This window comes from Poecile atricapillus, chromosome W (assembly GCF_030490865.1).
Source record: "Poecile atricapillus isolate bPoeAtr1 chromosome W, bPoeAtr1.hap1, whole genome shotgun sequence".
Lineage (NCBI taxonomy): Eukaryota > Metazoa > Chordata > Aves > Passeriformes > Paridae > Poecile > Poecile atricapillus.
Window position 1 is genome coordinate 61999816 of NC_081288.1, and position 16004 is coordinate 62015819.

Sequence of the window (16004 nt, forward strand, 5' to 3'; positions counted from 1 at the left end):
CCCCCTCTCTCCCCCTCTGTCCCTCTGTGGAGAATACTCCTACACCTTTGTGGGCATTTGAAGAAGTTGGTGTCTGTTATTTCTTATCTTGGTGTGTGTAACCTTGATTTGTAGAAAGTTTGTAAGATGTACTAACTGAGAAAAATAATTGGTTCTTTCTCTGATGTTCCCACCCTCCGAGAAACCCTGTTAAAAGAAACCCCCCAGACCCCAAATCCTTGGTCTCTCGTCCTTTGGATTCCCCTTCACAGAAATAAACTGTGGAATGCAAACCAGAGAGAGAGTCCCCCCCTGATTTCTTTACTCGCTCTATAGACTTGAATTCTTGAAGAAAATCAGTGAACCCCACAAACATATGCTGGCTCGAAACTCGAGTGAAGAGAAACCTCATCACTGAGCTAGCCGGGCCACACTCGAGAAGATCGAGTCACACTTACACATGTCGTATTTATTTATCTTCAAACATCAGTTTAAAAGTCTTAGAAACTTTCCTAGAAAATCTGCCTAAAGATATACTTTTCAGTTGTAGCTCAGTATGACATCCACACCTATCTTACAGACCTGATTTTATATAAACCTACAATTACTTGAATAGATTAGTATCTCCTGTAAAGTACTGTAATAATTTGTAGCTTATCAAGATCATGAGATAAAGAAATCAATTTTGCTGGGAGAGTGCCAAGTTAAGCCTTCCTAAGTTCTTCCTCTTGCTCCCTGCCACAGCACAGATGAAACTAGTTATCCTAGTTACATCCTGCAGGTGTTAAAACATATAAATCCATATTATCTAAGTGAAGAAACCCATCCCTATTTGATAAAAATTTAATAAAAAATAAAGGACTGAGACAAGAACTATATATCCATACTTGATAAAAAAAAAATAAATCTTAAAATAAGCAGAAAGAATGGCCCCATACCCCAAAGCCATTCTTCATATCTTCTCCTGTCCTCCAGGACACAGCTGCAAAATCTGTTTCAAACACACTAATCCCAAAAATCTGTATGTTTGGTTTACAGTATCCTCTTGCATAACCATCTTCAAATAGTGCTTCTTTAGCACTCACACTTCCAGTTCTTCCTTCTGTGCACCAGTGCAAGGACTGATTTCCCTACATTCCAGTCCAAATGAAATTCCCTGGAGAAATTTGGGGGTAAGAAGCTATTGCAGCTAGAAGAATGGAAAAACTGACTAGTTTGACTGCATCATAGTTCATAAGAAGTCCCCATCACACTTAACACACAAGCACAGTTCCATTCTGTGTATCCCACAGAGTCTCCAGGAAGAAAAGCAGAATGAACACCAAAGCTTGAGACAGCAGGCTAACAGGCAGCCCAGGCTCACCCTCATCCAAACAGCACAGTGCCATAGAGACTGATGCTTCAACAACCCATCTGAAACAGTCACACACAAATCCATACTCTGGGGTCAAAGATACAAGGGAGTATATAACCATCAGCAGAGGCTCTCTTAAGTCAGCCAGAAACATGTTAAGATTCTACACAAGGAACACCAGAAAACTTGTACACAGTCCCTTAGAAGTTTCACCACTACAGGGTGAATTACTGAGAATTAGCTTCTGAACAGATTAAACCCAATTGTTCCAAACAGGTGACTCAGATCTTGCTAAAGATCCAACTAGTATTATAGAGACAGGACTGCTGGTCTTGAGTTATGAGAAGAAGCCTTCTCTGCAGTCCTGTGTAACAAGCTTGTTTCCTCCTGTGCAAGGAAACACTCCACATCTAAGAGGCTAACAATGAATAGCTCAGATAGTACATGGGTGTCAGGCAAAGCAACTAACTTGGAATCAGGGAGAGGTCTGTAGACTAATAAAACAGACAGTTTTTGAATGAAGGGAATGAGTAGGTGGGGACAGAGTAGGCACAATCAAAGCAAAAACACAAACAGTATGTCTTCTTATCTTAAAGTCCCCATCAGAGACACAACAGAAACAACAAAGCATGACCTAAAAAATATGCCGTGAAACTCCAGCTTTTTCGGAAGGACACAGGCTGTTGAACATGATATTTTGTGTACCCCAGCTAGCAAACCTGCAGGCTGGGATCAGGAGCAGAGTGAAGCCCTAAACCTGCAGGATGGCAAAATGCACAGAGGAAATCACACAGACCACACAGACGCAAACAAATATTGTGCCCTACACAATGTTAGATTTCATGAGAAATAGTATCTTCTCAACCAAATTGTCAAAGAACTTAGTAAAGTAAAATTCCCACTCAGTAAAAGGGAAGTTAACGTTATTTGTGTAATGCTCTACTCAGTGTGTGCCCACGTTTCTACTAAATGCACAGATGATTTTTTCCAACACACCAGTCAATCATTACAAGAGGAAGGATCTGTGCTTTCTCTTCCTACCCAAGAACAACACACAGCACAAAACCAGACACAAGTACTAGCTGAAAATATTGTCACAGTGATTGAATTTTTGGGCTCAAACATCATTAATGCCTATGTGCAACATTTAGCCTTATCCACCTCTACTTTCAGCATCCTAAAATTGCCCAGGTTTGGATTTCATTTGTACCAAGCTGTTCCAATGTGAATTGGACTGGTGAGGTCAGCAGCACCTATGATTAATGCAGGAGCAGGGAGTCTACCAGGCAAAAGACTTAGCTGAACTCCATAGTGAATAAAACCAGACTTACCTTTTCCCCTCAGGCAGATTCCCCATTCCTGTGCTGACATAGCTACTACTGACCTCAACAGTCCAATAATCAAGGACCTGTGAACAAACAAAAAAGGTCACTGGTATGCAAACACCTGCTGAAGTGCATGCTTAAAATACACACTGCTTTGGAGTTAACCACTACTTCCTCCATGCTCAGTAGTTCATCCATTACCACACTGACTTCCTCAGGTGCTAGACTCTCCACACGCTCCAGCCAACAATCCTAAAAAAATTAACTAACCAAATCAGAGAACAAGTACTTAGTGGAGGGTCCCTATGACTTTTAGCTCCTTAACCTCATAAACAAAACTTCCTAGGTAGGCAGCTTCAAGCAGAAAAGGAAGTTCAAAATAACAGGTAGAGCAGGTCTTCATACAACAAGAAACAGCAAATAAAGCAGACTGACCTGAACCTTAAACACACAAGAAATGCCATAAGAATGGGTATTTCTTCCCTGCTGTCACCTGTTGAACAAGTAGAACCCAAAGGAATACTAACTCTGATTCGAGTCCTCTGACTTTGGGATTCTTGTATACCATCCTCCACCTGCTATACAAGAATTTAGGCTCCCAGCTCTCCCTGTTCCTACCTGCACTCCAGTTAGATGTTCAAACAGGCAGTAAAAATATTCCCTGTCTCCAACACCTCATGTAGGCTCTGTGCTTATCTTTATAGATTGCTGAATTTGCTCCAGCCTTCTTGTCATGGCTTTCAGCATAATTTATTTAGTTACCTACACTTTTTCTATAAAAATCTCCTAAGTACTTTATTAAGTATATTTACTAGCTTCAATAAAGTGGTTTTGCTTCTGAATTTCTTAAGGGACCTTTAAGATAGTAGCTTTTTTTCCTTTCATAACTCCTGATAATTTTTACAATTGAAATATTGCCAATTTTTACAGCTGGAATGTGAAATCTATGCTACAACAGCATGAGAAAAAATTGCAACATGCTCAGAATGTAGCTGTCTTCAGCATCAGGATCATCTACCTCTTCCTTAAAGAAATTATTGAATCCTAACTGCCTATTCATTTCTGTGAGGTAATGATAGAGTAAATCAACAACTGTTTTTTCCAGGTTAAGTACTGCAAGTTCTTCCAAGAATAGAGATGTAAAACCAAATGGGTCATATTTCCATAATATTAGTTAAAAACCCCACAGAATCACATATAACTACCAAGTATTGTAGTACCATTACAGGCTTTGAACAAGAATCAATAGTAATTTAAGGGAAGACATCAGAGGGATGCAAACAGGAGCTGCCCATTTCCACCAGCTGGTCTGGTCTTCTTTTGGAGGTTAAACTGCACCACAAGGCATGAGAACAGGATGGCACCAGTGCTCCTCCTCCATGCCTGCTCCTCTGGGCACAGCAGCTCTGCTCTGGTACTGCACTAGGGAAAAGGAGGAGTACTTCTAGATCTGCTCATCTCCTGCCCTTGGAAATGAGAGAGATGCAAAAGCAAGATCTAATGAACTGCAGAAGACAGCTCAGTGAAGGGCATGAATCAAGGCAATTGCTACAGTTTTCAAATACTAACTTTTCTATTAGAATAAATGCAATTGATGGCTTATGAACAATGGTACTGCTCTGGCAGCAACATATCACTCCTAACAACCTGAAGTGATTTAATGACACTAAGGTCACCTTCATGTTTTTTTAACTCTCAACTTGAAGGAAAGAAGACAAACAATCAGACAAGAACAAACAACCCAATGCAAAACTTCAACATCCACTCATTTATTAGGAGTGTGGTCAGTTTAAAGTTCAAATTATTGGTGCCTTCAAGTAGGCCCAAGTTCAAAGTTCTTATCTGGTGAACCAGGAGTAGGAGCACTAAAAATATGAAAACATATCTAGAGAACTATCCAGTTTCATTAAGAAAGGGAGATTCGTCAAGTCTGTGGGGTTCTTGCATCGAGCAAGTATTTAAGAGAAGGAACGGGAATTTCTGAGCAAACAGAAATTAATGCCAGCAATCAATTCAGTAGATGTTTCTCAGAGCAGTGCTCACCAGAACACATTCCCTATTTACAAGGCCATATACCCCACAACATGAGCAATACAACCTGTGTAACCCCAGGCAGGTTCTTCTGCTCTTTGCAATTTACAATGCATTCCCCTGTATTTCCAGAGAAAGGCAGTAAGTAGAAGAGCTGTGGCTAAACACGAACACATACCTAATACTTCCAGCTGCTGGAAAGCAATCTTTTTCCAAAGCGATTATACGCATAGACACATTAAAACCACAATTACTGGTTTTGCTTCCCTTGCAAGGGAAGTAACAGTGGAGAAACGTGAGGCTCCTAAACAAATGAAAAGGGAAACAAAAGGGTTGCTACTTCTTGTTTCTGCAGGTTAGCCTGCAGAGAAGGATTGAAAACTCTTGCCGTAGGGCTCCCACTTATGGTACAAGTTTCTAGAACTATTTAATTTTGTCTAGGCTGTGAAAATATGGGTGACATCAAGGTGACTGCAATTTTAGCTACAAATTTTTGTTTACCATAGCAGGTTCTCCACCATTTCTGGCATCTCCCGGTTTTGTATCTATCATCTGGAGATTGACAACCACTTCACTCCTGTCTCAGAGACAACTGAGCACACAGATGTATGTGCTTGGCTGGCTGTTCACTAGATTAGAGAGCTCCTCAAAACTACCACTTCAGATGAGACTTGTGGAACTCAGACCTTCCCAAATACACAGTGTTGAAAACAGAACAGAAAGTTCTAGAATTGAGGCCTGAAGCAATTGCCTCAGGCCTTCAGGGAGAAGAAACGGAATCCTTACTTTTCCCTGAAGGCTATTCAGCCTTGCAGTGTCTGACAGCCCATGTGCTAAAAGCATCAGGTATTACTGCCATTCTTCACACTGCCTGGGAAGTTTTTTTGCCTGGAAGTTGTCTTGTCACTCAGGAGTAGAACATGCTTATTGCTGTAGAACACTCACAAAGGATGAGCTCCAAGGTCAGTGCCAGGTGGTCCTGAAAAACATCAGCTCCAATGAGAACCAAGGAGCCTTTCAGGCTAGCCACGGAGGAGACTCCAGAGAGCTGCTCCCTCGCTGAATTACACTGGAAAAATCAAGGGGGAGGTGCAAGAAAAGTTCAGGCAGAGAAGCTGGGTTGACAACTCCTGAATACACACAACACCCATCCAGAGATGGGGGGAAAAGTCCCTGAGTGACAACTAAAGGACAAGCCCAAGGTAAAGGAAAAAAGTTGCATTTATCAATAAACATACACCTTGCTTTGTTTTTTAAATTTACACAACTGCTTCAGTGTCTGAGCTCACTAGCACACAGCCACATGAAACGATGGCAGAACTCCAAAGAAAGTCAACCCAGCTGCAATCCCTAGGGCTCACATGGGGACTTCAAACAAGAATCTGCAGTTCAAAAGGGAGGAACACAAAAAGAAGTCTGTCCTCAACTGCAGACGAGCAGACACCCTTAACTGTTCAGCTGAATAAGAGACCAAACCTAGGGGGAAGTGGGAACTCAGTGGCCAACCCCATGGCTGAAAAAGCATGTTGTGGCCCATCCAAAGCCAGCTAGATGGCAGGGGTGGGCTCTGGAGTCACAGTGTGGCATTTCATCCATGCCAGCAGCAGGTCTGCAAGGGACTTGGGAAGAAAGGAGGGACAGACTGTCTGAGCTAAGAAACCTAAGTTCTATCACCCTGTATATAAACGGCCAAAATAAGAAACCACCTACGAAAATATCCCCTTCAGAACATGCATTTGCTTTGAATAAATCCTTTATGAAACCAGTCTAAATCTGACAACAAATCAGAGGAAGATCAGAAATCGAAAGAACAGGAATGTGGGCTTTTAAACCTTTATTTCTACAACTGTCACATGCAAAATATATTTTAGAAGAGTTTGCACACAAGTTGCATCAAAAGACTTACAGAGAGTTTAGCTGAAGTAATCATACGGCTCCAGACTCATCCAGAGCCATGTTACACAAGATATTTACAAAAGAATTAACAACTGCTTCTCTTCATACTTGTTCACAGGCATAACCGGTGCCAAAAAAAGCCCAAAGGTGGAACTCTGCTCTCTTGATTTTCATCAATCACTGGTTTCAGGCTTCCAGCAGTTCAATGCAGACCCAAGCTCTTCACAAGCTTCACAACAGAAATACTAATGGAACAGGTCAGATGTGAAAGCCCACCAATGAAGACCAATAAAACAATTCTGCAAACAAAGCTAGCCATCAGGCCCATTATACCTTTGTGGTGCCAGCATGCTGCACAGCAACAGTTGCCCACTTTGAGTCCAACCACCTTAAGTGGAAATTACCCAATTTCAGGACTTCTGTAGGACTTGCAACCCAAAAGCTTATCATATTTGAATGTAATAATCCCTAAGATTCCTAAATTACTACTTTTGAAAGAAATAAATGTATTTTTAAATAGGATATATTCAATTAATCCCCACTTAAAAGCATACATCTGCTATAATTAATCTTGAAGTCTACTGATAATAAGATAAGAAAAAATATAATTTAAAAGATCTTTTCAACACTTCCTTTCAGTGATTAACTTTTTTCATTGCTTCTCAGGATACAATTGGCAAAGTACAGACTATTACACTCAGAACAAAAATTAAGTGCAAGTTCTGACAGTGCACAGCACGAGCCAGCAGTCAGCACCTTGAATCTGCCGCTTGGACTGTCCTCAGATATCCTCCCCTGTCCCTCTGCTGACAGGACTGGCGCAAACTTCAGCCAAACAAGTGACTCAGACCCAAAAGTCCCAGCTGAATGATTTGCTGTCTCCAACATCACAGTAAATGGATGCCACTGTTCTCCTGTCCCTGTAGCAAACAAAGCATTTTGAAAATAAGCCCACCTACAGTGTCCACATGAATTTTTCAAGGTAAGGAAATACCTGTGTTTAACACTGCAAGCTTCCTTCAAGTTGCCTTTTATCAGGAGTAAAAAGACCATAATTTCAATTTTATGTCACCTATGAAATGGATGCTTTCTATTTTTTCCAAAATAAACAAAGATACATATAATCCAACAGGGATTATGTTTTAAAAGAAATGTTTGACCAAGTACAAGGAAAATCATTTTAGAAAAACTCCCATGTTTTAAAAACAGGAAAAAAATTCTAGGTTTATGAACTATGGGAATTAATTTCTTTCTGAAGTTAAATAAAAACAATTGCAAGAAGGTCAAAACACCTCCCTTATGCCTTTAAAAAGTGTCCAAAAGAACAAAAATCAAAAAATTCTCTTAGATACAACTCTATGTACTTTATATTTTATCCTGAAATGGTCACTAAATGTAAGGTAGCAACATTCATGTGAAAATTGCTGATTTTTGTATTATACCATCAGACAAAACAATAAGGGAGTCAGTGCTTGTTGACATGACAGTGAACTGAGCTGTGTATCCTGTCCAAGGCACACAAAATTAGAAGACTTGAAAAGATAGTTTTTCATCTTAAATTGCTGAAAGATTTCAGCTTCACTCAGAAGTTAATGTATCCTTCTAGATGTTTTTGCACAAGAATAGATTAAGCTCTTAAAATACAGAGATTCAATCCTGAGCACACATATTAATGTCAGTAGCTTTAGATCCTGGAAGCTTGGGTGACCATCTCTGGGCAGTGACAGCACAACAGTCAATTGCAACAACCCAGAAATTTGTCTCTCCAACCCCCTCCATCCCTCTACTGCCAGCTTATACCAACAAACCACTGTCTCCAGAGGTAAAAATAGCCTATGAACCACTGGAGTGAAAATTACAAGCATCTGTCAGAAGCAACACAGCATATCTGGGGGTTGAGGGTGACTCCAAAATGTACCAAGGTGTAAACTCCTTTAAAAAAAGCTGGTTGACACTCAGTGATAAAAACAGACTGAAGCTTCAGAGCTTCCCATATTGAGTTGTTGAGGTTGGATGAGAATATTAATCTGGTTTTTCAAGATAAAAATACATGGGAAAATACCTGTAAAAACTCGGTTGTATTCCAAAAAAAAAAAAAAAAAAAAAAAAAAAAATTAAAAAAAATAATTATAATAACCAGCACACATATCCTCATCTTTCATAGGCATGTTATACCAGTTATTTTCTAGCATTTCCACAGCATATCTAGTAGTCCAGATTATATGGCAGACCTTTATTTAACCACTTTAAATATCACACAGTTTGTACTACATTATGCAAGTCCTTTGGATAAATTTGGTTATTTTTGTCATTTGGTATTGAACTATACTGTCAATAGAAGCCAACTCCACCAGGGGAGCCACAACCATATGCCAGAGCTTTTCACTCATGCCTAATTCTGTGTACAATCTTGTTTCCTCTGCTCAGAAAATGACCTACATATGTAGTCAAACGATGCTACCAGGAGCACTACATATGTCAGATTCAAATATAGCCTTTAAAAAAAAAAATACTACAGACATTTTGAGCACAAACCAAGCAATGAGCAGTAGGCTTACATTGTGAAGATACCGCATGTACAAAAGACAGTAGCCAAGGAGAAGATAAGGCACCTAACCTGGCAGATCCCCATTGCACTGCAGACTCAGTAACATGCACATATTGTAATCCTATGTAACTCTGCTTTCATGACAACTTGGGTAATGTGTACATTAAGTAATGCCTAAGCCACATATTCAGCAAGCAAACAAAACCCTGAAAAGCTTATCAATAATTGAGCATCATTTATTCTGCATGCCAAACAAGACAGGAGTATCTAATAATCCAGCTAAAGATTGTACATCCAGAGATCAGCTATGGAGGAGAAAGCTTAATGCTGTCACTTCCTGAACTCTGCCCAAACTGCTTTCCTTCTACAGGTGGTATGTAAGTGCTATTGAAAAAGTAACCTGAACACCTCACTACCTGAAGCACCATGCCAACACCAGCTACACCAGCTGTAAACTTAAAATCTTCAGCATCCCCAGATGACAGAAGGATAATATATTCCCATCGCAGAGAGGTGAGCTGTTGGCAACCCATGGCCAATGGGTTTAGGCAAATTAGGACATTGGACTGATTACAGCATTAAAAAAAAGTGATTTTGCAAACATGGCTATTTATTATTATCCTTTCTAGTCTCTGCTGTGTTTAATCCCAGCGATTACTCTTCTCACTCTTTGCCTTCCTTCTCAAGACAGGAGGTTTTCAGCAGAAATGACTCTCATCTCCAGTCATGCCTGGTTCTTGCTTTTAGTGTTTCGGTTCTGGCCTGACCTCAGGCTTTGGGACAGACTAAACATGAGCCACATGAAGGACCCAGCTTTCCTGTCAAACAAACAAACTACAGTAGCCAACATAAGACAACAGGAGGAGGCCTTCACCATTATCCGATGCCAAAGGTCCAAACATCCTTTGTACCAATGACTTCTTTACATAACAACGCTCATGCTAAGTGTTACCAAGCACATGCAATCCAACTGAAATTCCTAAATGTTTGGATTTTGCCCCCATTTGCTGTAATGAATATCATCTGCCCAAGTGTTGCATTCCTGGCATTTGGCTCAGATAAATTCCTAAAGAGTCCAGGACACCAGAATTGCTTAGAAATGGGCAAGTGGGAAGGAATAATGGCCATAACTTTGTTCTTAAGCCGTTTAGTCTGGAACTGTCATGAGCTATGTATTTTGAAATTCAGATCTGAAAAGATCTAAGGAAATTCTAAGCTCATGCTGAACATGTTTTCCATTTTTATGCATTTTCTATATTTCATATTAATACTACGGGGGAGAGGGACAGAAAGGGAACAGAACAGTTTCCACCATAAAAATCTATTCAACATTTGCAATAAAAGAGGATTTAGGCTTGTCCTTGAGAGAAGGTCTTTATTTCCAGAATCACCTCATTCTGTAACGGCTGTAGAAAAAAGGAGAATTTTTCCATTTCAAAACAGCTCTAAGGAAAATGGTAAAAAATGGACAAGACAGACAAATGAGAGATGTTCCTCATTTCAGCATATATCCTGTGGTTTTCATCCTTGAAAGTTTAACTGTATTCCTTTATAAATCACAGTCACAAGAAAAACAGCCATTTTCTCACAGTCAAAATTAACACTGATCTACCCTGCACCAGCAAGGGCAGAAGGAACATCGCCATATCAGCTTTTACAGCACCACAGTACTGATCATAACACAGTCATTCATTCAGTAAATGTAAAAAATCCCACATGTATCTAGAGTAGATCTCTTGATGGGTAATTTGCAGAGTGCTATAGGAAAGAAATCTAAGACATGTATAATATTCTACACAGTTAAGAAGTTTTTACTGGTTTTCAGGTAGGAAAGCATTTGTAACACTACACCACTGCACACTCACATTTTAGCATTTTGTACTATCACTGAAGTGTCACATTACTGAACACACATCTTACACCAACACTAGGAAGTTCTGGCTCACTTTGGGCAGTAAAATGATAATGAGAAGTCTCCAAAAAATGAAAGGGAAGAAAAAAAACTTCCACCAATTTCTAATGCCTTCATGAAATTATCCAGGCTCCCTCTGGTGGGGGATTTAATGCAGAGACTGCTCCAGTTTGCTATATGAGAACAGCTTTGAACCACAACAGTTTTTTTCTTTTGTAAAACAAACTGTGTTAGGATTGGACTCTGCAATTCCTGGAGTCTCTTGTCATGCTTCAGTCATGGCAATCTGAGGTAAAGCCTTGTTTCAGGCCCTAAACTACATCACATAAAGAAGAGCAGTCTGTGATTTATGAAAAAAAAAAAAAAAAAAAGAGAGAAAGCAACACATTTTTAAAATATAAATTAGTGTCTTTATGCTCCAAAATCCTCAGGATATTTCTCATTTCTTCAGCTCTCCAGAGTCTCAGCAGAACAACCACCTCTGCCCCTCATGTGGACAGAGGCTAAAGAGAGATTGCTATCCCCAGGGCACACAAGAGATGTAGGGCTCCTAGTTTTCATTTCTGTGGTTTATATATTGATTATATTAAGTCTCAAGTCTCGTATCTCTCCAACAATTCGAGTATCATTTATATGAACCACTGTAAGACAATTCCAACATGTCCACATATCTCTCTCCAAAACACACACAGAGGAGTCAAGCAAACCATCCATCCATTTCATTTCTCTACACCCCCTGAAGTTGTCATTGTAACCAGTTACGGTAAAGGAACACAAGCTTTACAAACACAAAAAGACATCACACTTGGTATTTTTAGCATCTACCACTAAATATATGTACCACATATTGTCATCAATCAATAGGAATCAAAATTCCTATTATCCATTCAATCTCATAGTCAGTTTTGCCTCCTAAACTTCAAGACCAATATTATCAACATTCTGCAGCCTGAAGTCTTGCTTAAACAAAAAACACACAGAGAGGTAGCATTTAAAAAAAATAAATGAGAACCACCCAACTTGGGGTAAGAAAACTGCAAGCCGAAGATGTTGCTGTATGGGAAAACCAGCATGAGCCCTTTCATGGATGGAGTCAATTTTATTTCTGACAGCCCTTATCATGACTCACTAACTCCTCTTCCTTAATAAGGCCATGATTTGCATCAGAAAAAGTGTGTCTATAACAAGCCTGAGGACTCAGAAAATTATCCAATGGCTAAGAAACATAACTTTGCTACACAGAGGAAAACAGTTTTAGTTCTCAGTTTATCCTTGTGCTTTCAGATAGAAAGGGAAGCAAGATTATAGCAACTATAGTCCAAGGATTCTGATTAACCTCATACAGCCCATCTTAAGATGATGAGTACAATTCAATTACTGCCAGATAGGATGGCAGCTGAAGCGCAACCCACATTTGAGGGATATTTAGGATATAGTTGGCACAGAAACCAGTCTCATAGGTCAGAGGAAACAGCCCTGCAAGTTCTTTGGGACAGCTATAAAGTTTTATGAGAATCCACTGCTTGTAACCTATATAGGAAGGCAAAGAGCAGCAATTCACATTCACTATGTCATTAATGAACTCCAAAGCAAGGGTTAACTTTTTCAGACCAGGGAGATTAGTACCTCATTTTGCCCCAGAGGAATTCCTTTAGTGCCCAAGAAAAACTATGCGGGGAACCAGTAAAGAGGTGTTTACAATTCAGAAAGTCCGGCGTGATCTCCTTGCCCCTGACTTCCCAGAACCTTCAAATGCAAAGCCTGCGGCGTGCGCTGTCGACACTGACAGACGACCCTAAAGATGAAACTACTGAAAGGATGCGAGACCACTCTCCCCGTACAAAAACCAGACAACTCTCCCAGCAACGGGGCAGGACCACACCACCTGTAATAAAATCGACGAGGGCAAGCACACACACCGCGCTGCGATGGCCATGGGACCCCACCCCGGACCTCGCTCAGCCAAGCGTTCCCCTCGCCAGCTCCCCAACCGCGGGCACTCCGGGGCCACTTCGCCTTCTGCTTCACCGCATGGGGTTTGCGGGCGTGCAGGGACAGGCGATTCCCGGCTCGGTTAAACCTGCCCCGGGGGAGCACTGTCCCTGCCGGGCAAGAGCTGGGTCCCCGCGGGGGAGGGAGCCCGGCGGGGCAGTGTGGCACTCACCGATGCCCAGCCCCACCACCACGCGTCCCGCCAGCAGCGTCTCCTTGTCCCGGGCGGCGGCCAGCACGCCGGACCCCGCCGTGAAGAGGCCGCTGGCCAGCAGGATGCAGGGCCGCCGGCCGCACAGCCCGTTCAGGACGCCGCCGGCCAGGGCGGACAGGGCGGCGGCGCCCACCGTGCTGGAGACGAGCAGCTCCTGCCAGAGCGCGTCCAGGTTGAGCTCCCTCTTGAGGAGGAGCAGGGCCCCCGACACCACGCCGGTGTCGTAGCCGAAGAGGAAGCCCCCCAGGGCGGAGAAGACCGACACCACGTAGACGAAGCCGGGGGTCTCGTCCTGCTGGAACTGGCGCCGCGCCGCCCGCTCCAGCTCTCCGCCCGACGCCGCGCTGTTGAGGCTGGAACAGGACTCGGCGGCGATGAGGCTCCGCTCGCCCGCCGCCGCGCCCGAGCCGGCGGCCCCGTCCGCCTGCCGCCGCCTCTTCTCGCCCATCAGGTTGCTCAGGCTCCGCAGCGTGTATTCCACATTATCGCTGGCCTTGCGGGACATGGGACGGCCGCGGCGGCTCCCGCCCCGACCGGGGAAGGGCAGGGGGCTGAGGCGGGCGGCTGCCGGGCTACTCAGACTAGGGCGGCGGGGCTGCCGCTGCTGCCGACGCTGCCTCTCCTCGGCGCGCCCGCCCCTCTCGGGCCGCGCTCAGCTGGGTCGCATCGTCCCCCAGCCGCCGGGCGGACTTGAGGGGAAGTTGCCGCCGCTCCCAGCGCCCGGGCGGAGCTGGAGGCGGAGGCAGGCGGGGACAGCGGCGAGCGCGGCCCGGCGGGCGCAGGGGGCGGGCTCGGCCGCCCCCCCGCCGTGCGCGGTACGGGGCAGGCGCGGCCCGGAGCGCCTGCGCACCGAGCGACCCCGCCGCGCTCACTCGCGGGCGGGCGGCGGGGCTGGCGGTGTTCGCTGGGGCTGGGAAGGAAGTCGGGATGGAAGCCAGGAAGGAAGCCCTGGGTGGGTGGGCGCCATGCAAGCCCCCGGGCTGATCCCCGAGCCCGCGGAGCTGTTCCTGCTGGCAGCCCCCGCCGACATGAGGTGGAAGGGGGCGCCGGCTGGGGCTGCCCGCGCGGTTCCCGCACTGCCTGGGGAGCCTTGCCCAGGTGCCAGGCGCGCGTAAGGATCGCAGTTGTCTTAATAACTGCATCGTTTGAACGGAGACAGCGTTCAGCGTCCGCGTTTGTCATTTTCTGAAGCGCTGGGTGAGACTGGCTGTGCTGCTGAGCACGGAAGTAGCAGGTTTTCACTGCGGGGGTCTCCCGGCTCTCTTCGTCCAGGCTCAGTTGCGGGGAGCATTTCAGGTTGACTGTCCCGACCTCCCCTGCTCTCCTTTTCAGAGTGTGGAACAGGAAGGGCCCTGGGGCTACACTGCTCCAAAAAGCCCTTTGGCACTGCTACCTTTGCAGTCGCTGGCTGTCACTGCAGGGGCTCTGAGCGAGCCTGCCTGCCCCCGTCCCTGCCAGCCGTACGGGGAGCTGAAGCAAGCGCTGAGCGTGGCATGGGCACTGGAACAGGCTGCCCAGGGATGTCTCGCTCCCTGGAGGGACGTCCCTTCCAACCCTAACAATTCTTTGGTTCTGTTATCAAAAAAAAGGGGGGGGGAATTTCCAGCAGTTGTTCAGAGGACAGGTTTCTTACCACGTAGGAGCAGAGTTTGGAGCTTGTTCTCGTGTTTCTGTTTGGAGTATCGTGTTTTGCTCACTCCACCTTTAAACAATCTTTTTGGGGATTTTTCACCAGGATGCAGAACATGGCAGATCCTGTTAGCAGAGAGAGGTGCTCGGCTCCATGAGGACCCAGGCAAGCTTTGCTGCCGGTGCACATGGAAGGGCCTTCCAGATGCAATGCATACCTTGGAGGAAAAGAATATATCATAATACCACAATGCAATAATTTGTACTTCTTGTATATATATTGGCATATATATAAAACGAATTTTTCATTCTGACTTAACTGTCTTCTGTAGAGATTCTCATAATGAAGTTACTCATAGCCAGTAGCCAGAGAATTTTGGTAATTAGCTGGATCAGTTACCAGCCCACACCTTGTGAGCAGTACTAGTCATAGCCATGTGAATTTAAAAATTAGAAGAGGGAGCAAAGTCCAACATGGCCAGCTGCACACAGCCTCTTTGGTGGTTTGCCTCTGCCTCAAAGCAAGCTGTGATATACTAATACTGATCCAGATAATACCAACTAAATAAAATAGCTGTAGTTACTAAAATAAATTCTAGTAACAGTATAATAATGCCTATATAGTTAATCCAGTTAGAGACATGTAGGAATGGATTTCTTAATACAATAGGTCAGCTTGCATGTTTGAGCATGGGAGAAGCCTGAACTAGATAATAATTAAATGCATGTTAACATTCAGTTATTTTTAGTCAAGATTTGGGTAACATGGTATGATTGGCACAGGGCATTTCTTATTTTGTTAAAGACCAATATGGGCCAACCCAATACTAGAGCAAGAATCAGTTCCAGGTTCTAGCATCAGGAATGAAGTTATGACAATCACAGAATATGCTCAGTTGGAAGGGACCCACCAGGATGATGGAGCCGAACTCCATCATGGCCCTGTGGATGCTAAATGCAAGAAGCAAGCAGGAAACACAGAGCCTGTGTGAAACTAAGTCACACAAGGTTCTCACTCTGGCCTGAGAAAGCATAAAAAGGAATCCAGACAGTCCTTGGAGAAGGACAACAACCTTTTGCAGGTGTTGTTTAGGATCCGTGTTGTTTACTTGTAAGAAACAGTC

At 43.8% G+C, this 16004-nt stretch overlaps 1 protein-coding gene across 2 annotated transcripts in view; it reads right to left on the bottom strand.

Moving 5' to 3' along the window:
* LOC131591993 (proton myo-inositol cotransporter-like) overlaps positions 1-14089 on the bottom strand; it is a 148226-nt gene extending 134137 nt beyond the window's left edge. For both annotated transcript variants that reach the window (XM_058863178.1, XM_058863176.1), the window contains exon 1: positions 13210-14089. In XM_058863178.1, coding sequence (XP_058719161.1) covers positions 13210-13756 — 547 coding nt within the window. In that variant the 5' untranslated portion in view covers positions 13757-14089. The remainder of the gene's footprint in view (positions 1-13209) is intronic.
* Between the last annotated feature and the right edge of the window lie 1915 nt (positions 14090-16004).